The sequence below is a fragment of the Oncorhynchus gorbuscha genome, linkage group LG06 (assembly GCF_021184085.1).
Source record: "Oncorhynchus gorbuscha isolate QuinsamMale2020 ecotype Even-year linkage group LG06, OgorEven_v1.0, whole genome shotgun sequence".
Classification (NCBI taxonomy): domain Eukaryota; kingdom Metazoa; phylum Chordata; class Actinopteri; order Salmoniformes; family Salmonidae; genus Oncorhynchus; species Oncorhynchus gorbuscha.
Genome location: NC_060178.1, coordinates 78343241 through 78366030, shown reverse-complemented (window position 1 = coordinate 78366030; position 22790 = coordinate 78343241). Strand labels below are relative to the sequence as shown.

At 43.5% G+C, this 22790-nt stretch overlaps 1 protein-coding gene across 1 annotated transcript in view; it reads right to left on the bottom strand.

The window, feature by feature from the left end:
• Positions 1–15211, bottom strand: part of LOC124038371 (storkhead-box protein 1-like) — a 52232-nt gene extending 37021 nt beyond the window's left edge. The window contains 1 exon segment of the mRNA XM_046354179.1: positions 14654–15211. Coding sequence (XP_046210135.1) covers positions 14654–14987 — 334 coding nt within the window. The 5' untranslated portion in view covers positions 14988–15211.
• Between the last annotated feature and the right edge of the window lie 7579 nt (positions 15212–22790).

Sequence of the window (22790 nt, the reverse complement as noted above, 5' to 3'; positions counted from 1 at the left end):
ACAGTATCGAAGGCAGCCGATAGATCTAGAAGGATGAGAGCAGAGGAGAGAGAGTTAGCTTTAGCAGTGCGGAGCGCCTCCGTGATACAGAGGAGAGCAGTCTCAGTTGAATGACTAGTCTTGAAACCTGACTGATTTGGATCAAGAAGGTCATTCAGAGAGAGATAGCGGGAGAGCTGGCCAAGGACGGCACGTTCAAGAGTTTTGGAGAGAAAAGAAAGAAGGGATACTGGTCTGTAATTGTTGACATCGGAGGGATCGAGTGTAGGTTTTTTCAGAAGGGGTGCAACTCTCGCTCTCTTGAAGACGGAAGGGACGTAGCCAACGGTCAGGGATGAGTTGATGAGCGAGGTGAGGTAAGGGAGAAGGTCTCCGGAAATGGTCTGGAGAAGAGAGGAGGGGATAGGGTCAAGCGGGCAGGTTGTTGGGCGGCCGGCCGTCACAAGACGCGAGATTTCATCTGGAGAGAGAGGGGAGAAAGAGGTCAGAGCATAGGGTAGGGCAGTGTGAGCAGAACCAGCGGTGTCGTTTGACTTAGCAAACGAGGATCGGATGTCGTCGACCTTCTTTTCAAAATGGTTGACGAAGTCATCTGCAGAGAGGGAGGAGGGGGGAGGGGGCGGAGGATTCAGGAGGGAGGAGAAGGTGGCAAAGAGCTTCCTAGGGTTAGAGGCAGAAGCTTGGAATTTAGCGTGGTAGAAAGTGGCTTTAGCAGCAGAGACAGAGGAGGAAAATGTAGAGAGGAGGGAGTGAAAGGATGCCAGGTCCGCAGGGAGGCGAGTTTTCCTCCATTTCCGCTCGGCTGCCCGGAGCCCTGTTCTGTGAGCTCGCAATGAGTCATCGAGCCACGGAGCGGGAGGGGAGGACCGAGCCGGCCTGGAGGATAGGGGACATAGAGAGTCAAGGGATGCAGAGAGGGAGGAGAGGAGGGTTGAGGAGGCAGAATCAGGAGATAGGTGGGAGAAGGTTTGAGCGGAGGGAAGAGATGATAGGATGGAAGAGGAGAGAGTAGCGGGGGAGAGAGAGCGAAGGTTGGGACGGCGCGATACCATCCGAGTAGGGGCAGTGTGGGAGGTGTTGGATGAGAGCGAGAGGGAAAAGGATACAAGGCAGTGGTCGGAGACTTGGAGGGGAGTTGCAATGAGGTTAGTGGAAGAACAGCATCTAGTAAAGATGAGGTCGAGCGTATTGCCTGCCTTGTGAGTAGGGGGGAAGGTGAGAGGGTGAGGTCAAAAGAGGAGAGGAGTGGAAAGAAGGAGGCAGAGAGGAAAGAGTCAAAGGTAGACGTGGGGAGGTTAAAGTCGCCCAGAACTGTGAGAGGTGAGCCGTCCTCAGGAAAGGAGCTTATCAAGGCATCAAGCTCATTGATGAACTCTCCGAGGAACCTGGAGGGCGATAAATGATAAGGATGTTAAGCTTGAAAGGGCTAGTGACTGTGACAGCATGGAATTCAAAGGAGGCGATAGACAGATGGGTAAGGGGAGAAAGAGAGAATGACCACTTGGGAGAGATGAGGATCCCGGTGCCACCACCCCGCTGACCAGACGCTCTCGGGTGTGCGAGAACACGTGGGCGGACGAAGAGAGAGCAGTAGGAGTAGCAGTGTTGTCTGTGGTGATCCATGTTTCCGTCAGGGCCAAGAAGTCGAGGGACTGGAGGGAGGCATGGGCTGAGATGAACTCTGCCTTGTTGACCGCAGATTGGCAGTTCCAGAGGCTACCGGAGACCTGGAACTCCACGTGGGTCGTGCGCGCTGGGACCACCAGAGTAGGGTGGCCGCGGCCACGCGGTGAGGAGCGTTTGTATGGTCTGTGCAGAGAGGAGAGAACAGGGATAAACCGACACATAGTTGACAGGCTACAGAAGAGGCTACGCTAATGCAAAGGAGGTTGAATGACAAGTGGACTACACGTCTCGAATGTTCAGAAAGTTAAGCTACGTAGCAAGAATCTTATTGACTAAAATGATTAAAATGATACAGTACTGCTGAAGTAGGCCAGCTGGCAGTGGGTGCGTTGTTGACACTACACTAATCAAGTCGTTCCGTTGAGTGTAATAGTTTCTGCAGTGTTGCTATTCGGGGCTAGCAGGCTAGCTAGCAGTGTTGTTTACGTTACGTTGCGTTAAAAGAACGACAATAGATGGCTAGCGAACCTAGAAAATCGCTCTAGACTACACAATTATCTTTGATACAAAGACGGCTATGTAGCTAGCTAAGTAGCTAGCTACGATCAAACAAATCAAACCGTTGTACTGTAATGAAAATGAAGTGAAAATGTGATACAACCTGTGAATGCGACCGGGTAGTTGAGTTCTATACAGAAGACGTTGGCTAGCGTTGGCTAGCTGTTGGCTAGCTAGCAGAGTCACCTACGTTAAGGACGACAAATAGCTGGCTAGCTAACCTCGGTAAATTAAGATAATCACTCTAAGACTACACACTCTAAACCTAAACAACACAATTATCTTGGATACGATGATACGATGATACGAAGACAGCAAAGACAGCTATGTAGCTAGCTGACACTAAACTAATCAAGTCGTTCAGTTGAGTGTAACAGTTTCTCCAGTGCAGCTAATCAGTGGACGTTAGCTAGCTGGCTAGTGAAGACTAGTGAAGACTACGTTAGGACGGCGAAATACGATAATTACGCAATTATCTTTTGATACAAAGACGGCTATGTAGCTAGCTGAGAAGAAATTGCTAAGATAAGACAAATCAAACCGTTGTGATATAATGAAATATAATGAAAAAGTTATACTACCCGTTGGAGCGACGTGCAGATGCGACCACTCGCTCCAACCGGAACCGGATCAGATAATGATTGATTCAAGAGGGAAGCATTGCAGAAATGAGTTGGAAGCAATGCATACATTTGTGTTGCATGTGTCCTATAATTCTACATCCTCTCATCAACTCAATTTATAGACCTAACCCAATACTTCTCCAATTACGTTTTTCCTTCTTCATCTATTTGCATTTTATAAGGTAAATAAATTGAGAACACAATATAATTTACAACGACGATGTCGAGAAGAGTTACATTGGATTGAATAACCCAATTGGAAGCTCCACATTCAAATTCAATACCACGACACTGACAGTGACGACATAGTCTCTTGTTGCCCTTGACAGTGGAGGATGAGGGTTAAATTGTGTCGGAGGACACAGGATACCTCATTACACCACAGGGCGACTCAACATTAATGTCTTACGTGCATATCCCTCCGCCTGGCTGTAGCCTTGTACCAGGAACTATATTCAGAGTGAGGTGCCGTCCTAAATGACACCCTATTCCCTACATTATGCACTACTTTTGACGGGAGCCGTATGGGCCAAGAACAAAAGTACTGCACTATAGGGAATAGAGTTCCATTTGGGATGCATATTAGCCTTCTCAATAATGCAGAGGCAGCTAACAGTCATTGTGATGGATGAGGGAAGCCTCTTATTTCACCTGAGGAAAAGAGTTGAACGACAACTAGGTTCTTCCATGACAAGGCTATTAGTATTAGGACATAACAAGACTGATGAGAGTGCCCCTCCCCCATAGTAGAATAACAGTATAGCCTAGGACATCTATTTGTATGGTGTCACCATTCTCTCAAAATACCTTCCTTCCAACCTCATGCTTTACTTTACCACAATTGTTCAGGAACCGGATGGCTTCTGTGATCAAATGTTTTTTTGGTTTTTTTTTTATAAGTTACACAAAACAGATACGTATGGACAGACAAAACAAGTGTCAAAACCAAACAGTTCCCATCCCACCCTCCACCACAAGACTTCCCCAACCCAAAGTTAGATTAGTGGTTCTCAATAGCAGTCTTTTTACAGAGTCATACGTTGATGAAAGAGTAAATCTGTTTATTTCACTCGCCCCATGCATGCGTCCTACAGATATTTCCATGTTTATTATGTCCATGAATGATAGCAGCCACTGCTGTCTGCTTAAAGAATGAGGAGCCTGCCAATGTGAGTCTACAGTCCCCCCCAAAATGTGGCTGCTGTTAATTCAACCAGCCAAATATGTCGCTATTTGACAGATAAGTCTACAGTAATGTCATCATTTAACAATAAAATGAATGGTGAACATGGTACATTTCTACCCATTATGTCAGATAGACAGGATGAGGCAACAGAAAAGTCAAATCCCTGGGCACTCCCAAACCAAAACCAAACCAAACTCTGGTCCAAACCAAACTCAGGTCCAATTACTCACAATGCTACATATGAAAAGGTCTTTCTTCCATGACGTATGTGAAGGGATAGGTTTATGAGTCTAACGCCAGTTCTAACCACTCTTCTGCTCTCTCAGTTGAACTCAGAAAGCTCTTTTCTCAGAGCTCAGTGAGATCACTTGCTCTGTTTTTTCTGACAAACATAGCTGTCCAATCATTCAATCATTCCAATAAAACTACAGTTTCTACTCTTTGTATAGAAAAATATGTTCATGATTTCATAAGCCTTGAGGCTAGCCTGAGGCTATGAGAGAGAAAGAGCGAGACAGAGAGAGAGTGATGAGTGTTACTCCAGCGTAGGAGGTCAACTCCAGTACCAGGGGGGGTCCATTCCCAGAAAGACAAAACAGAGCCTGTTCATTCTCCAGCTCACCCCATCCCTGTTTCCTCATTCCCTTAACACATCAATCCTTCACCCTCACCACCCACTGTCTCCCTCCACTCATCCCCTCCAAACACCCCTCCTCCTCAATCAGTCACCCAAACCCCTTCATCTCCTCACCCCATCCCTGTTTCCTCAGTCCCTTAACACATCAATCCTTCACCCTCACCACCCACTGTCTCCCTCCACTCATCCCCTCCAAACACCCCTCCTCCTCAATCAGTCACCCAAACCCCTTCATCTCCTCACCCATTCCCTGTTTCCTCATTCCCTTAACACATCAATCCTTCACCCTCACCACCCACTGTCTCCCTCCACTCATCCCCTCCAAACACCCCTCCTCCTCAATCAGTCACCCAAACCCCTTCATCTCCTCACCCATTCCCTGTTTCCTCATTCCCTTAACACATCAATCCTTCACCCTCACCACCCACTGTCTCCCTCCACTCATCCCCTCCAAACACCCCTCCTCCTCAATCAGTCACCCAAACCCCTTCATCTCCTCACCCATTCCCTGTTTCCTCATTCCCTTAACACATCAATCCTTCACCCTCACCACCCACTGTCTCCCTCCACTCATCCCCTCCAAACACCCCTCCTCCTCAATCAGTCACCCAAACCCCTTTATCTCCTCACCCATTCCGTTCATCGTCCTCCCCTCTCCCCTCATCGTCCTCCTCTCTCCCCTCATTCTCCTCCTCTCTCCCCTCATCCAAACAGTGGTGGCACCAGTACACCATCAGTCTTCTCTCCCCATTAGCACTGACACAGTGATAATCAGACAGACCGAATGAGGAAACTAACCCCGCCTTATAAATTACAGAGCTGTGGTGATCGATTCTCACCTTTCCCTCTCTCTGTCGCTCTCTCTGGGCTAAACTTCTCCTAAAAGTTATAATAAGAGTTATGTTACTACCAGTAGATTAGCTAAACCCACCACTGCACTGAGATTTACTGTAATCTCGAGCTCTCAATTAGAAAAGAGATGGGACTTTGTGTTTAACAAGGGTTAGGCCATATTCAAATAGGGTTCTTGCTAGGGTTTTTGCGCAGTGTCTTAAGAAATGCCTAAAATAGGCTAATCAAATAGTTTGGTTAGCTGGTAACGTCATTACAAATCCTACCACCCGATTTCCTCCAGTGAATAGAAAGAGAACAGCCCTCTCAGTTAGGAAAATTGCATTCTAGTCACATTCAAAACGTAGGAAATTATCTGGTTAAAAACTCCATAACAAATTATAACCTGGAAAAGGTCAGAGGGGGCATCTCCAAGTTGGAGCTGGCGTGTTGAAGTCAATGTCAAGGTCTTTCTCGGTGTCTGCTATAAAGGCATCAGGCTTATATAGTCCCTCGCTGGCCATAAAATGAAAGGACATTAATCCTGAAGGACTGGGGTTGTTAGGGTGGCTCTGGTTGGCAGCCAATGGAGGACTGATTCACTGCTGACCGCCTTGTAGTGAAAAGGCAGTAAACCAACCTGCAGGGACTAATTTCCAAACAAATCACTATCGAGTAGAATCAGTCTGATCAGAAGGAAGAGAAGGGTGTGTGTGTGTGTGTGTGTGTGTGTTTGTGTGCACGTGTGTCTGTCAGTCTGCCTGTGTGTCACTATGCATTTATGCACGCCCATGTGTTCGTGTTTTTAGGGTGTGCATAACAATATCCTTGTCCCCCATGTGGTGAGTGTGTATGTGGGAGTTTGTTGTGAGTTGAAGCTTATTAAAAGGCGGTTACAAGCTCCACTCCATTGATCTACATGCTTGCGTGCATGTGGGAGGAGATGTTTTTGGGGGCAGCGTGACTCTTTCCGTTGCGTTCCATCCAGTGAGGAAGTCCGCCTTGTGGAATGTATATTCACTAGTGGGTTTGGGGAGGCAGCGGAGCTTACCAAGCAAGAGGGTCGAGGCACTCTCATTTTTTATTTGTATTTTTATCTCGAACTAGTGACAGCATTTTAACTTCCGGATCCGGTGTTACATGCCTGTTTATAAATAGTAGCTAGCTGGCTACATGTCAGGCTAGTCTGGTCTATGCTTTACAACGCTACTTTTTAGCCACAGAAGATGAAGCAAACATGTCTCTCTATGAATGGCAATAGATTGAACTACTCAGGAGAATAAAAAATTGCTGACAAAATGGTGAGTTCGTCCAATGAAGAGAATACACGAGCTGGAGAATACACATCTGTTGTTCAACCTATGTGAAGCAATGATGAGGAAAGACATTTTCAATACTTTCGGATGTCGGATGCCAGATTTGACGACTTGCATCAGCGACTTCCCTCTAACCTCTAGCACGAGAGAACTCACAGCTTGACCATCATTGCTTCAGGAAGGCTGTCTTTGACATGTTTTTTTTTTGCCAGTGGCAGCACACAGAAGTGTGCCACGCAATCTGGCATGTCCTGAAGGAGGATTTTGTTGCTTATCCCTCTGTGGCAAAAAATGGGCTTCACCATGGTCAACGTGAATGCATAGCCGAGAGGGAGATGCAGGAATCTTTTCCAGAAACAAGTTGGGCTCCCAACTCATTACAGGCCATCTGCCACTACCAAGGTCAGAGAGCTTGCCGGGGACCCAAACACAGAGCCTATGTTTTCGTGGAAGATGAGGCATTCCCTCTGATGGTAAATCTAATGCGACCATATCCAGGTAAGATACTCTTAATACATGTGACTGTACATATGTGAAAATTATTGCATGAACGTTGTAATTATATGCCTCACATAAATGTGATCTGGCATCCCAGTAAGTGGACGGGGCCTATGTCCAAAGCATTGGCTGCACAGATGTTACAGTACACATTTGGCAGCCTTCATGTTCCTGTTCAATACTAATAGAAAAGCTTATTTTATTCAAAGATTCTTCTGGCTTTAATGGCGCCAAGAAGATCTACAACTATCACCATTCAATAGCCAGAAGAATTTCAGAGAACTGCTTTGGGATCCTTGCTGCAAGATGGAGGATCCTGAGACAAGCCCTTGAGGTTGCCCCAGCTGTTCAAGTGCCTTTTCAGGATGCTGCGATCACGTGTGGCAGCCTACAGTAAATGTTGGAGTGTGGTTTGGAAAACGTGTGCACATACACTAAGTGTACAAAACACTAGGAACACCTTCAGAACAGTCGCTATTCGTCGGGGCATGGACTACAAGGTGTTGAAAGTGTTCCACAGCGATGCTGTCCCATGTTTATTCTAATGCTTCCCTTGGGTGGTGGACCATTCATGATACACAGCAGTGTTGCAGTTCTTGACATAAACCGGTGCGCCTGGCACCTACTACCATACCCCATTCAAAGGCTCTTGAATATTTTGTCTTGCTATTTACCCTCTGAAGGGCACACATACACAATACATGTCTCAAGTCTTACAAATCATTTTTTAATCTGTCTTCTCCCCTTTATCGACACTGATTGAAAAGTTGTCTGGACTACGAGGGACCTCCGCCGACGACTCAATCTGCACCCATCGCATCAGTGTCCATAACAAACAGGGTAGGCAGGGGTATTAAGGGTGTGCAACATTTATTTTCTGTTAAATAAATAACAGTTTTTAGCAAATAGTTTTTAGCAAAGATCTTTGTCGAAAACGTGTTGTGATTGGAGCTCTGGATTTTCTACACTGCATTTTTTAAACAATGCAGTGTAGAATCTTTTAAACAAGATGTGCTTTAGAAATAGAAACTTGGATTAAATATGACGATGTTTGCCTTTCCGTGCTTTGTATAGCCTACTACTGAATATGGTGCAAATGTATGCTCAGATATGTCAACTTCATGTCAAGAAGCACAATGATTTTCGGCACCTGAACAGGTAAAATTATTTGTCCGCTGGGCATTTCATGAGTCGAATTTATCCCATTTTCTATCAGACATATGAGGATGAATATTACATATCATGTAAGGATATCTATTGAAATTATGAAAAAATAAATAAATACGGATACATAAATGATTAGGTGATGACTATAGATATTTACATTTACATTTAAGTCATTTAGCAGACGCTCTTATCCAGAGCGACTTACAAATTGGTGCATTCACCTTATGACATCCAGTGGAACAGTCACTTTACAATAATTTCTGAAACTATATGTAAAATATATGGATCTGCCTAATTATAAAGGCTTAGATATGTCAGCATGTTGACACATACCCTTTCCAGAGTTAGAATATTAGACAAATATGTAAGCGGGTGCACACGCATCAGATGTGTGTCTTGAAAATATCTCACCCCAGATATCTCCCTGGACTCATATGGTTTTGCAACTCCGGGAGAAGAGGAATAGCAGAGCGGCATGCACAACTGCGTATGGGCTCATCTGGAAAAGAGAGGCTATGTGTAGCTAAAGAAGCAAATTCATATCAACCCATCATGTGTTGGCTAAATAGTAAGCCCAATGTTGCAGTAATGTATCATCACCAGCCAATGTGATCACACTATCGCACGCTTTCTCTCCTATCAAACACCCACCAGTTATTTTGGCTCTAGACAGATAGCCTACTAGCAATTTGTAGTTGCATGCATATTAACCCATCATTTTCTTAGCTAAATAAGGGCCTTTAAATATTTACCTGTTAAGTCAGGAAAAAAATATGAAATGGCAGTGTGCATTAGAGGCCATTGCGGGTCCCATATGGACCCAATATGCATAAATGTATACAAAATATATAGAGACCGGTTCAGAACGGATCCAAGGACAACTAGACCCATTCCATATATACCTGATCGGATTCAGACTGGTCCGATCCAAGTGAGGGAAGCAGCAGAAAGTACATTTTTAAGCTACTTTATTAACCGGAGCTGTGCTGTGTGTGTAGGCCACTGTGAGTGTGAGCAAGTGACATGGGGAGCAGGGAGGGATAGACAGCAACTAACCAACCCGACACACGCCATAGTAGACTAATAGCTGCCATAGCTAGGTTATTTATCATCCAATATGAATATGTAGTAGCTACCTGTCTTGAGTGCATCAAACCGGGAGAAGCTAGTTAAGCTAGCTAGCTAGGCCTACAGCTACAAACAACAACTCGGAATATAAAGTAGCAACCTACTTGTTAGGCTACAGCGACCAAGAGCTATCATTCTTCTTTAACTTTTAATTCCATCATTTTAATTTCATCTTCCATTGATTAGATATTTCCTAACTTTTGCCCCATATGAAGGCTGGCAGACATATCAGTGTGGATGACGGATCACCACCTCAAGCTGAACCTCGGCAAGACGGAGCTGCTCTTCCTCCCGGGGAAGGACTGCCCGTTCCATGATCTCGCCATCACGGTTGACAACTCCATTGTGTCCTCCTCCCAGAGCGCCAAGAACCTTGGCGTGATCCTGGACAACACCCTGTCGTTCTCAACCAACATCAAGGCGGTGGCCCGTTCCTGTAGGTTCATGCTCTACAACATCCACAGAGTACGACCCTGCCTCACACAGGAAGCGGCGCAGGTCCTAATCCAGGCACTTGTCATCTCCCGTCTGGATTACTGCAACTCGCTGTTGGCTGGGCTCCCTGCCTGTGCCATTAAACCCCTTCAACTCATCCAGAACGCCGCAGCCCGTCTGGTGTTCAACCTTCCCAAGTTCTCTCACGTCACCCCGCTCCTCCGTTCTCTCCACTGGCTTCCAGTTGAAGCTCGCATCCGCTACAAGACCATGGTGCTTGCCTACGGAGCTGTGAGGGGAACGGCACCTCAGTACCTCCAGGCTCTGATCAGGCCCTACACCCAAACAAGGGCACTGCGTTCATCCACCTCTGGCCTGCTCGCCTCCCTACCACTGAGGAAGTACAGCTCCCGCTCAGCCCAGTCAAAACTGTTCGCTGCCCTGGCCCCCCAATGGTAGAACAAACTCCCTCACGACGCCAGGACAGCGGAGTCAATCACCACCTTCCGGAGACACCTGAAACCCCACCTCTTTAAGGAATACCTAGGATAGGATAAGTAATCCCTCTCACCCCCCCTTAAGATTTAGATGCACTATTGTAAAGTGACTGTTCCACTGGATGTCATAAGGTGAATGCACCAATTTGTAAGTCGCTCTGGATAAGAGCGTCTGCTAAATGACTTAAATGTAATGTAAATGTAAGGCTCTATCTATGACTGTAACAACTGCTCCCACGTGGCGCATCTCAGTGCAAGAGGCGATACTACAGTCCCTGGTTCGAATTCAGGCTGAATCACATCCGGCCGTGATTGGGAGTCCCATAGGGAGGCGCACATTTGGCCCAGCGTCGTCCGGGTTTGGCCGTCATATGTTCTTAACTGACTTTCCTAGTTAAATAAAGATTAAATTATTTAAAAAATTAAATTCCTCTTTGATGACTTATGATTGGACGACAACAACAACACTGTGAAAAGCAAAGAGCAGCAACATAAATTACAATTTCTCTCTCTCCATCTCTACTGTTAGCAGTCACGTTTGGATCTGTATGGGTCCTTCCGGACAAGTCAGTTAAAATTACACATACAGAGAAGCGTGACAATCATATCAGATCAGATCCGACTCATGACATTAATTAGAATTCTGCATCTGGACCTACTCAGGTCCCAGATATTCGGGTACAGGTGGATCCGTGAAGACCTCTAGTGTGTGTTCCCCGGGCTAGGTGCCATAGAATGTCAGTGACAATAGACTAGAACAGCACAAGGACAGAACTACATACATTTTAAGCATTTCCTTTAAGCTTTGAGAGTGATAAGGACAAGTTTAATGTCAGACAACAACAGAATGTTCATTTATTTAATGCGTGCCAAAGCTGGTGAAAGGGGAAGTTTTATACTGAGGCATTGGCAGGACGTTTAAACATATTAGCACATGCATGCCTCAGTTGGCCAAAATAAAAGTACAGGCGTTATTACTGGCAATACCATTAAGATATACAGAAAAGGGCTGCAAAAAGTTGACATGGTAAAGTTGGCAGATTTTCGTCATGGTATGTATGACAGGGATATTTGTCTCTATTTCTGTCCTATAACCTGATCATACCATAATTGGGTCCAAAATCCACACAGAGGTACACTTACTATACAACCCATGATATCATGTCATACATATATGGATGTTCAAAACACCATGCACAATATAGCTACCTGAAAATTATTTTTTTAAATATAGCTTTCTGAAAGTAATAAGAGAGAGAGAAGCCTATTTAAGGTTGTACAGAAATTTGTAAACAGGCTTTGACAAACATACAGAATGTTTCAACGTGAAAGATGACACTGATTGGTCAGTCAAAAGTCTGCAGAAGACTACCAGACAATGTTTTTTAGCAAGCGGACGTTTATTGGACATCATGGCTGAAGCTTTGTGACAAATACAATAGATAGTTTACCAATCACATAAATTAAAGGGTACCCATAGTCGCGTGAATTAGGGGTGCTGAGGGTGCTGCAGCGCCCCTTAAAAAATAAGAATTTAAAAATATATATAAACACTTTTTTTAAATAAATATTTCTCCACAAAAGTAGTGCACTGGGCCTATACTAGTATTAGCGAACCACTATAGACATTTGTAGTGGAGGCCAAAAAAATGACATAGGTGCAAAGTCATGGGCAAAGACACAAAACATCCACATCAAATTAAATGTATTTCTTGATCAAATAACATGGAAAACAACCACTTTTTGTGAAGTATTAATGTCCTATCATTACAAACCACTTAATGACTATATTGTACATAGGCTGGTCATCTAGGTTTGTACCTGTAGACTTTCCATTACCATGTAGAAAAACAATACACAATACAGTAATTGAGACATCAAGTGGTTTGTGGTGATGTGGCTCAGTTGGTAGAGCATGGCACTTGCAATATTACGGTTGTGGGCACGCCCGGCCCTCTCATTAGGCGTCCGCCTATGGTGGCAGATTGACGAGGGCGGCATTTTCTGAGCTAAACTGACCAAGACACACCTCCAACAACAACACATAAAACCTCACACAATTCTGTCCCAAAACAATGACAATTTCTCAACCAGTGGCATAAGGGCTTTTTAGATGAGCGTAGATTCCGCCCTGTGATAAGCAGTGCCCACTTTGTCAAAGGAAGTGCAAAATATTGTCCATTCTCAGCATGCCTCTTCAGGGTGCTGATGGAGAGACGCATCGTTGTGGTGCTCCAGCAACGTTCCGACAAAAAGATCATCCAACATAAATTGTGTAGCAGATATAGGATATGGTAGAAAGAGTGTGTGGCCTTTTCTGTAGCCTACAGGCTGGAGATAAAATGTATGACAATGTAATGAGATGGACACATCAAATAGCCTAACCTAAATGGTGCCTAATCAACAACAAAAAATGTGCTGTCATGTTCCCACTGTGGAAACACATTGCAAATAGGCTCACGATAACTCCTGATAAAGTTGGGTATCAATATCCGAAAAATAACTATTTTCAACTTTCAGTCAGAACCAAAATTTAACCTAACTTCAACATCTGGAAAATATGTTTTTACACGTCTTTTCAACATCATTTTGCTTACTGGGGATATTTTTTTTTTTGCGGGGCATATTTTTTAGTCTCGTTTAAGGAGGCAGAACAGCAAGGACCAGCCCTGGTTGTGGGTTCAATTCCCACCGGGGACCAATACAAAAAAGGAATGAACAGACCATTTCAGTTTTCACATAAAAATAAGTTCCATTTGCAAAGTATTTTAAGAAACTGGAAAGCATATATCATGCAAGTATTTTTATATTCCACAAGTATTATCAGATGAATTGTTTTGTACAGATAATTATCAGTCATGTACAAATAATGTTAAACAGTCAAATACATTTAGTTTTTTTAAAGTCACACTGGGCCTTTATTAGTCCTGTATTAGAAACCAATATATATATCTGCAGGGCGGCCAAATTGTTTATGCATCCCCCAGTCCGGAAAAAAAATCGCAGTATCCCCGCCCCCAAACTTCATGCAGCAATGAGGGTACCCAACTAAAGGTAGTTAGCGCCTATTGATTTTTTTCTTTAGCGCCTATTGATGAATGCATCTACTTCCTGGGAAATTTGATTAAGAGTCCTGACGCTTGCTGTAAACATGAACACGCAACGCTTGCTGTACAGTTTTTTAAACATAAGGAACATATCTTTCATATCAGGCAGAAATCATTTTCACACAAAAAAACACGAGTTCGACTACCATTATGAAAGCGGAATAATTCGCTTGCGCCAAACACCTGTGTGTATGCTAACTCGAGAAGTGTCGTTTGGTCAAATGGAGCCATAGCTGTATGGAACTGTGCAAAACTGCTACAGTAAGTGTATTTTGCGTGATGTATTGTTGTCTTTACCTTCTTGCCCTTTGTTCTGTTGTTTGTGCCATGTTGTGCTGCTGCCATGCTATGTTGTTGTCTTAGTTCTCTCTTTATTGTGGTGTCTCTCTTGTCGTGATTGTGTGTTGTCCTATATTTTTATTTTATTATTTTTATTCCCAGCCCCGTCCCCGCAGGAGGCTTTTTGCCTTTTGGTAGGCCATCATTGTAAATAAGAATGTGTTCTTAATTAACTGACCTGTCTAGTTAAATAAATACAAAATATTTTAAGGATTCATTCTTTCTCGTTGATGAAAGTGCCACATACTGTATGCTTCGAAAGGCGTATCGCAAGCTATGATTATTGACGTTTCGAAACATTAAAACATAGCTTCGGGATTGTAGTTCACATGAGCCAGTTGTGGGAGAAACTAATCGCTGAAACTGTAGGGAGAAGGCAGAATACCGCCTGTTGATCACTCGCCCATTGACAGTTGCTCAGGCTTTTATTTTCATTAGCCTACATTTTCTCTCTCGAGACTGAGTGCTGTGTAAACAAAGTATTTCCCAAAGAGACCCTATATAAATTCTGGAGAGTGGGGACTCAAGTCAATACCAATGGGGTTAGATCATTTTCTTATGGAAGAAAATAATCATTTATTGTGCGCCATGATGGCAATGACCATTCATATATATTTTGTTGCACATACATGTTCTCATATGTAATCTAAAAATAATCAAACAAAGTATAAATAGTAATGGTAGAATAATAATTCCGGCACATACCCACTGCTTTGATGACAAACCCTTTGGGTGACCTCAGCGCTCTGCGCATCCAAGCTTCCCTCAACACCTCCAGGTTGTTGGCATTCCCATGGACGAACAGGACCAAATTCTCCATCCATCCGTGGAAATAAACTTCAGCTACCGCTTTCACAAGTCTTTTGTTCCAAAAACTGCGCAGATTTTGCGCTTTGAAATCCGTAAAAATCTCCTGACCACTCGCACTGTTCACGTTGTATTTCCCTCCACCGTTGATTATCGAGCTCTCCTCTTCCTTGCAGAAGACCAGCGCGAGCGAGGCGGTCGACAGTTGGACGATCCGCTGTTGTTGTGACATTTTTGTTATCGCCGATTCGCTCGATTCTAGGAGAAATATCATGCTACAGACATCATCACACAACGAAGCACGTATTTTCCACCCTAAATACCATTGGAACGCTAGAATTTGTAAAACATTCCGACAGTGTCCGTCGGAGCTGTGCCAAGTGATCTGAGCGGAGCGCAGACTGTGGTAGTTTCTCCTGCTTCCAAGGTAACCAGTGGTGAATCTGGCAGAGGAGGCGGAGGGATCAGCTAGTTGTGACAGGGCCAATAAAAGTAGTCTTGGGTTGGCTATTGAAGTGCAATTCAACTGGAACTTGACAGACAGGTGCGAATCTCGATTTTTTTTTTTTTTTTTACCTATATACGGTCTATGGCTTTTACGCATTGGCATAATAATAATGCGCATATTATGTAGGCTAAGGCTGTCCTTATACAAGAGAGCACTCTAAACCCAAATACACTTGCCATGTTGTCTATAATACACTTCTTACAATGTAATTATTTAACACATGTTACACAATAGCACATTAATGTCTAATAAGAGCTGGTATCAAAATCATATTCTGGATGACATTGAAATTGGGCCTGCCAAGGTGTTTTTCTGAAGTCAATAATATTCAACAGTTCTTAGTCATTTAATTGTGTAGGCCCCATAATAATATCATGAATGCAAGACTTTATGCAAGAAGAGATATGTACAAATGCCCTTGCTCACAGAACACATAACACAGATCTTGTTTGTTCAGAATACATCAGTAGCGCAGGGTAAGGTTTGGCAACAGACCAGCTCCAATGCTTCCTTGTAAAACACTTGGTTCCTGTTCAAGGTTTTTCTTATAAATGGTTGCTACATCAGAAAGAACATGGGATAGCTCAGAGTCAGGCTTGAAAGCAACTTTTGTTAAAGGCTAGGTCCTCTCCATAAGAATAAACTCACTAGACTGTGCTGCTCGGGGTTACTTGCTTCCAACAGACAAATAATTTGATTCCGATAAGAACATTTTTGCAAAATGGTGCAATAGTTCTTTAGTTTTGCTACATGGAACGTACATGCAATGCCACAGGTTACAAGAAAAACTAGCTCTGTGGCTCTAATAAAAGTTTGGTAACCACTGCCCTATATAGATACTGTAGCTAAAATGAGAACCATTCCCTCCCAAATGCTTTTACTACAGACACCCCCATTAGGCCAGGCTTAGGCCAGGCTCCAACTTTAAGCAGGCCCAGTCAGAGCCACAGATAGACAGATATTATATCAGTCTTAGAGAGCCCCTAAGGTCTGTCTATAGTTTCAGGGGCACTCAGAGCCCTGTAGAAGTAAAGGGGCCACCCTGACTAGCAGTGGTATTAAGCTCAGTGCTGGAACAGGATATTGTGTTTCCTATGTACATGAAAAGGATACATCACCCAAGCTACACTTGATGAATTATGTGCTGTGTTTTACCCGTGGAGGAGGAAGGGGATGTGAGGGGAGGGGAGAGGAGTGCAGTTACAAGGCAAAGGCATATGGGGTTGGCAGAGATATATTTTGTGGTGGCCTATACCAGAAAACTAATGCCTACTTTTGCTAACGCTTTATTTTACTGTCTGTTGTTCACCTAGTATCCAGCATTCGACAACTTCTTTATTACCTGAAAATATAGACACTCCATATCATTCCTTCTGCAGCCTTGGGGGCAGTGTGGTCGCTTGGTTCCTTGATCTGGTCTACGCTATAGAGGCTATTCATCAAAGTAGCGTATTTTGCATTAATAACCAAATATAATCTCAGCGACTGTTCAAACCGTACATTTGTTTTGCAGTTTTACTTTAGTGCCTTATTGCAAACAGAATGCCCTTTTTTGAGAGGTATTGGAGAACCTCCCTGGTCTTTGGTTGAATCTGTTTGAAATTCACTTCACTGCTCGACTAGGGGACCTTACAATTATCTGTATGTATGGGGTACAGAGATGAGGCAGTCATGTTAAACACTATTATTGCACACAGTGTGAGTCACGCAACTTATTATGACACTTGTTAAGCACATTTTTACTCCTGAACTTATTTAATCTTGCCATAACAAAGGGATTGAATACTTATTGACTCAAGACATTTCAGCTTTTCATTTTAAATGTATTTGTAAACATTTCAAAAACAAAATTCAACTTTGACATTATGGGGTATTGTTTGTTGGCTAGTGACACAATCTCAATTTAATCCATTTTAAATTCAGGCTGTAACAACATGTGGAAAAAGTCAAGGGGTGTGAATACTTTCTGAAGGCACTGTAGTTGGCAGACTGTGGGTAACTTTGTGGGAAGGTAACAATGGTAGTTGGGAGCCCCTCCAGACTAGTATTTAGAATGTGAGGGGCCTTTGCCCCTAGATGTTTAGTCTACTGGTGGAACTGATTACCACAACGCATACTTCAGCAAGTTACTATAATTATATGAAATTCTGCACTCCTCTCCCATGATTTCATTTTGTCTGCATGCGCGTTTGTGTGTGTGTGTGTGTGTGTGCGTGCGTGCGTGCGTGCGTGTGTGTGTGCACACGTGTAGCTTTGAAACAATTTCACCTGAGGCAGTATCAGATGTCTCTTTAGGTTTGTGTATGTCAGATATCCCTGATTTTATTATACTGTATGTTTCCAATCAGATATATCAATGAAGTGAATGTTTAAACAAGACGACTGAATTTCCGCCTGCATGCCAATACATCGGTTACTACTACAGCAGCTCTGGCTTTGGGACAGATTCGGACTAAACCCCAGAAATACTTTCCCGAATTCCCTATTCCTCCCTGGCCAAGAATAGCATGATTCATTCTAAAACCACTGTAGGACTCAACACATATGGAACACCCTCCCACAAAACCATAGCCATACTGAGACACTCAAGTGCGAGCCAAGCCAAAATGGTACCCAGTGCATTCATTTTGGCCATAGCCTACTACACTACTTTAGTCCAGAGTAAAGTAGTGCACTACATCGGAAATGGGGAGACTACTGTCAGCCTATTGTTGATTGGAATCCTTTATTCCAAATCTCTCCAAGCTGTTTGGGTTGTCTCAGGAATCAGGATGTTACCATAGTGACCCAGCCCTTGTCAGAGGCAGTAGAGTTGGAATCAGCCATAGAAGAGAAGGGGTGAGGCCAAATGAGGTCAGTGTGATCATTAGAATGTCTGGTGTGAGCAATTAATTCTCCTGCCTTCCAATACTGCTGTCAAAGACCAGAATAGATATCTGGATATGTCTGTCTGAGGGGCTTGAGTTTTTCCTGGTCAGCTCCCATGGTCAGGAAAGACTCCTGGCCCTATACTCGGTCTTTCCATTCTTAACCAGTCAGAACAGAGATTCATAATGTCTTTAATACATCTATGTACACCAAAGAAGAAAAAAACCCGCAACATGCAACAATTTCTAAGATTTTACTGAGTTACAGTTCATATAAGGAAATCAGTGAAGTTAAATAAATCTATAAATGAAGACCTAATGAATATCACACGACTAGGAATACAGATATGCATCTGACGGTCACAGATACCTTTAAAAAAAGGAAGTGGATCAGAAAACCAGTCAGTATCAGGTGTAACCACCATTTGCCTCATGCAGCGCGACACATATATTTCACATAGTTTGGTTCAGGCTGTTGATTGTGGCCTGTGGAATGTTGTCCCACTTCCCTTCAATGGCTGTGCATCGTTGCTGGATATTGGCAGGAACTGGAACACACTGTCATACATGTCGATCCAGAGCATCCCACACATGCTCAATGGGTGACATGTCTGGTGAGGATGCAGGCCAAGGATAAACTGAGACATTTTCAGCTTTCAGTAATTGTGTACAGATCCTTGTGACATGCAGCATTATCATGCTGAAACATGGCACGACAATGATCCTCAGGATCTTGTCACGGTATCGCTGTGCATTCAAAGTAATGAAATCCAATTGTTTTCGCTATCCATAGCTTATACCATAGCCTATACCATAACCTAACTGCCACCATGTTGTACTCTGGTCACAACTTTGACATCACTGAACCACTTGCCATATGCCCGATACAGTTGAAACCGGGATTCATCCGTGAAGGGCCCACTTCTCCAGTGCCAGTGGCCATCGAAGGTGAGCATTTGCCCACTGAAGTCGGTTATAAACGTCAAACAGCAGTCAGATTAAGACCCTGGTGAGGACGACGAGCACACAGATAAGCTTCCCTGAGACGGTTTCTGACATTTTGAGCAGAAAATCTTTGGTTATGCAAACTGATTGGCACAGACGCCTCACAAGTCTTCAACTGGCAGCTTCATTAAATAGTATCCTCAAAACACCAGTCTCAACATCAACAGTGAAGAGACGACTCCGGGATGCTGGTACTTCTAGGCAGAGTTCCCCTGTCCAGTCTCTGTGTTCTTTTGCCCATCTTAATCTTTAATTTTAATGGCCAGTCTGAGATATGGCTTTTTCTTTGCAACTCTACCTAGAAGACCAGTATCCCATAGTCGCCTCTTCACTGTTGATGTTTGTTTCTCAAACTAGACACTCTAATGTACTTGTCCTCTTGCTCAGTTGTGCACCGGGGCCTCCCACTCCTCTTCTTGTTCTGGTTAGACAGTTTGCTCTGTTCTTTGAAGGGAGTAGTACACAGCATTGTATGAGATCTTCAGTTTCTTGGTAATTTCTCACATGGAATTGCCTTCATTTCTCAGAAAAATAATAGACTGACGAGTTTCAGAAGAAAGTTTTTAGTTTCTGGCCAATTTGAGCCTGTAATCGAACCCACAAATGCTGATGCTCCACATACTCAACTAGTTTAAAGAAGGCCAGTTTTATTGCTTCTTTAATAAGAACAACAGTTTTCAGCTGTGCTAACATAATTGCAAAAGGGTTTTCTAATAATCAATTAGCCTTTTAAAATGATAAATTTGGATTATCTAATATAACGTGCCATTGGAACACAGAAGTGATGGTTGCTGAAAATGGGCCTTTGTACGCCAAAGAAGATATTCCATAAAAAATCTGCCGTTTCCAGCTACAATAGTTGTTAACAACATTAACAATGTCTACACTGTATTTCTGATCAATTTTATGTTATTTTAATGGACAGAAAATGTGTTTTTCTTTCAAAAACAAGGACATTTCTAAGTGAACACAAACATTTGAACGTTAATGTACATGTTGAGACTGACTGCCTGTGGATAAAACATGTAATTCATCGTCTCTACAGCGTGGAAGCAATACTGGGAGGCTGGTGGGGGATCAATAATGTTGACAGTTCATTGTTTAATGTAAGAAAGAACGTCACCGTAAGGTAGAAATCAAACATGATTGAATGGATTAATATGTACAGTTGAAGTCGGAAGTTTACATACACCTTAGCCAAATACATTTAAACTCAGTTTTTCACAATTCCTGACATTTAATCCTAGTAAAAATTCTGTCTTAGGTCAGTTAGGATCACCACTTTATTTTTAAAATGTGAAATGTCAGAATAATAGTAGAGAGAATGAATTATTTCAGCTTTTTATTTCTTTCATCACACTCCAGTGGTTCAGAAGTTTGCATACACTCAATTAGTATTTGGTAGCATTGCCTTTTAAATTGTTTAACTTGGGTCAAACATTTTGGGTAGCCTTCCACAAGCTTCCCACAATAAGTTGGGTGAATTTTGGCCCATTCCTCCTGACAGAAGCTGGTGTAACTGAGTCAGGATTGTTGGCCTCCTTGCTCACACATGCTTTTTCAGTTCTGCCCACAAATGTTCTGTGGGATTGAGGTCAGGCTTTGTGATGGCCACCTCAATACCTTGACTTTGTTGTCCTTAAGCCATTTTGCCACAACTTTGGAAGTATGCTTGGGGTCATTGTCCATTTGGAAGATCCATTTGCGACCAAGCTTTAACTTCCTGACTGATGTCTTGAGATGTTGCTTCAATATATCCACGTAATTTTCCTACCTCATGATGCCATCTATTTTGTGAAGTGCACCAGTCCCTCCTGCATCAGAGCACCACCACAACATGATGCTGCCACCCCCGTGCTTCACGGTTGGGTGGTGTTCTTTGGCTTACGAGCGTCCCCCTTTTTCCTCCAAACATAACGATGGTCATTATGGCCAAACAGTATTATTTATGTTTCATCAGACCAGAGGACATTTCTCCAGAAAGTACGATATTTGTCCCCATGTGCAGTTGCAAACCATAGTCTGGCTTTTTTTATGGCGGTTTTGGAGCAGTGGCTTCTTCCTTTCTGAGCGGTCTTTCATGTCGATATAGGACTCGTTTTACTGTGGATATACAGTCGTGGCCAAAAGTTTTGAGAATGACACAAATATTAATTTCCACAAAGTTTGCTGCTTCAGTGTCTTTAGATATTTTTGTCAGATGTTACTATGGAAAACTTAAGTATAATTACAAGCATTTCATGTGTCAAAGGCTTTTATTGACAATTACATGAAGTTGATGCAAAGAGTCAATATTTGCACTGTTGACCCTTCTTTTTCAAGACCTCTGCAATCTGCCCTGGCATGCTTTCAATTAACTCCTGGGCCACATCCTGATTGATGGCAGCCTATTCTTGCATAATCAATGCTAGTGTTTTTGTTTGTCCACCCGCCTCTTGAGGTTTGACCAAGTTTTCAATGGGATTAAGGTCTGGGGCGTTTCTTGGCCATGGACCCAAAATATCAATGTTTTGTTCCCCAAGCCACTTAGTTATCACGTTTGACTTATGGCAAGGTGCTCATTCATGCTGGAAAAGGCATTGTTCGTCACCAAACTGTTCCTGGATGGTTGGGAGAAGTTGCTCGCTGAGGATGTGTTGGTACCATTCTTTATTCATGGCTGTGTTCTTAGGCAAAATTGTGAGTGAGCCCACTCCCTTGTCTGAGAAGCAACCCCACACATGAATGGTCTCAGGATGCTTTACTGTTGGCATGACACAGGACTGATGGCAGCGCTCACCTTGTCTTCTCCGAACAAGCTTATTTCCGGATGCCCCAAACAATCGGCAAGGGGATTCACCAGAGAACATGACTTTACCCCAGTCCTCAGCAATCCCTTTACCTTTTGCAGAATATAAGTCTGTCCCTGATGTTTTTCCTGGAGAGAAGTGGCTTCTTTGCTGCCCTTCTTGACACCAGGCCATCCTCCAAAAGTCTTTGCCTCACTGTGCGTGCAGATGCACTCACACTTGCCTGCTGCCATTCCTGAGCAAGCTCTGTACTGGTGGTGTCTCCTGAACCTGACTCCTGACCCCTGACTCCTGACCCCTCCTGTCTCAGCCTCCAGTATTTATGCTGCAGTAGTTTATGTGTTGGGGGGCTAGGGTCAGTTTGTTATATCTGGAGTACTTCTCTTGTCCTATCCGGTGTCCTGTGTGAATTTAAGTATGCTCTCTCTAATTCTCTCTTTCTCTCTTTCTTTCTCTCTCTCTCGGAGGACCTGAGACTACCTGACATGATGACTCCTTGCTAACCCCAGTCCACCTGGCTGTGCTGCTGCTCCAGTTTCAACTGTTCTGCCTGTGATTATTATTATTATTTGACCATGCTGGTCAATTATGAACATTTGAACATCTTGGCCATGTTCTGTTATAATCTCCACCCGGCACAGCCAGAAGAGGACTGGCCACCCCACATAGCCTGGTTCCTCTCTAGGTTTCTTCCTAGGTTTTGGCCTTTCTAGGGAGTTTTTCCTAGCCACCGTGCTTCTACACCTGCATTGCTTGCTGTTTGGGGTTTTAGGCTGGGTTTCTGTACGGCACTTTTAGATATCAGCTGATGTACGAAGGGCTATATAAATAAATTTGATTTGATTTGGTGTCCCGATCCTGCAGCT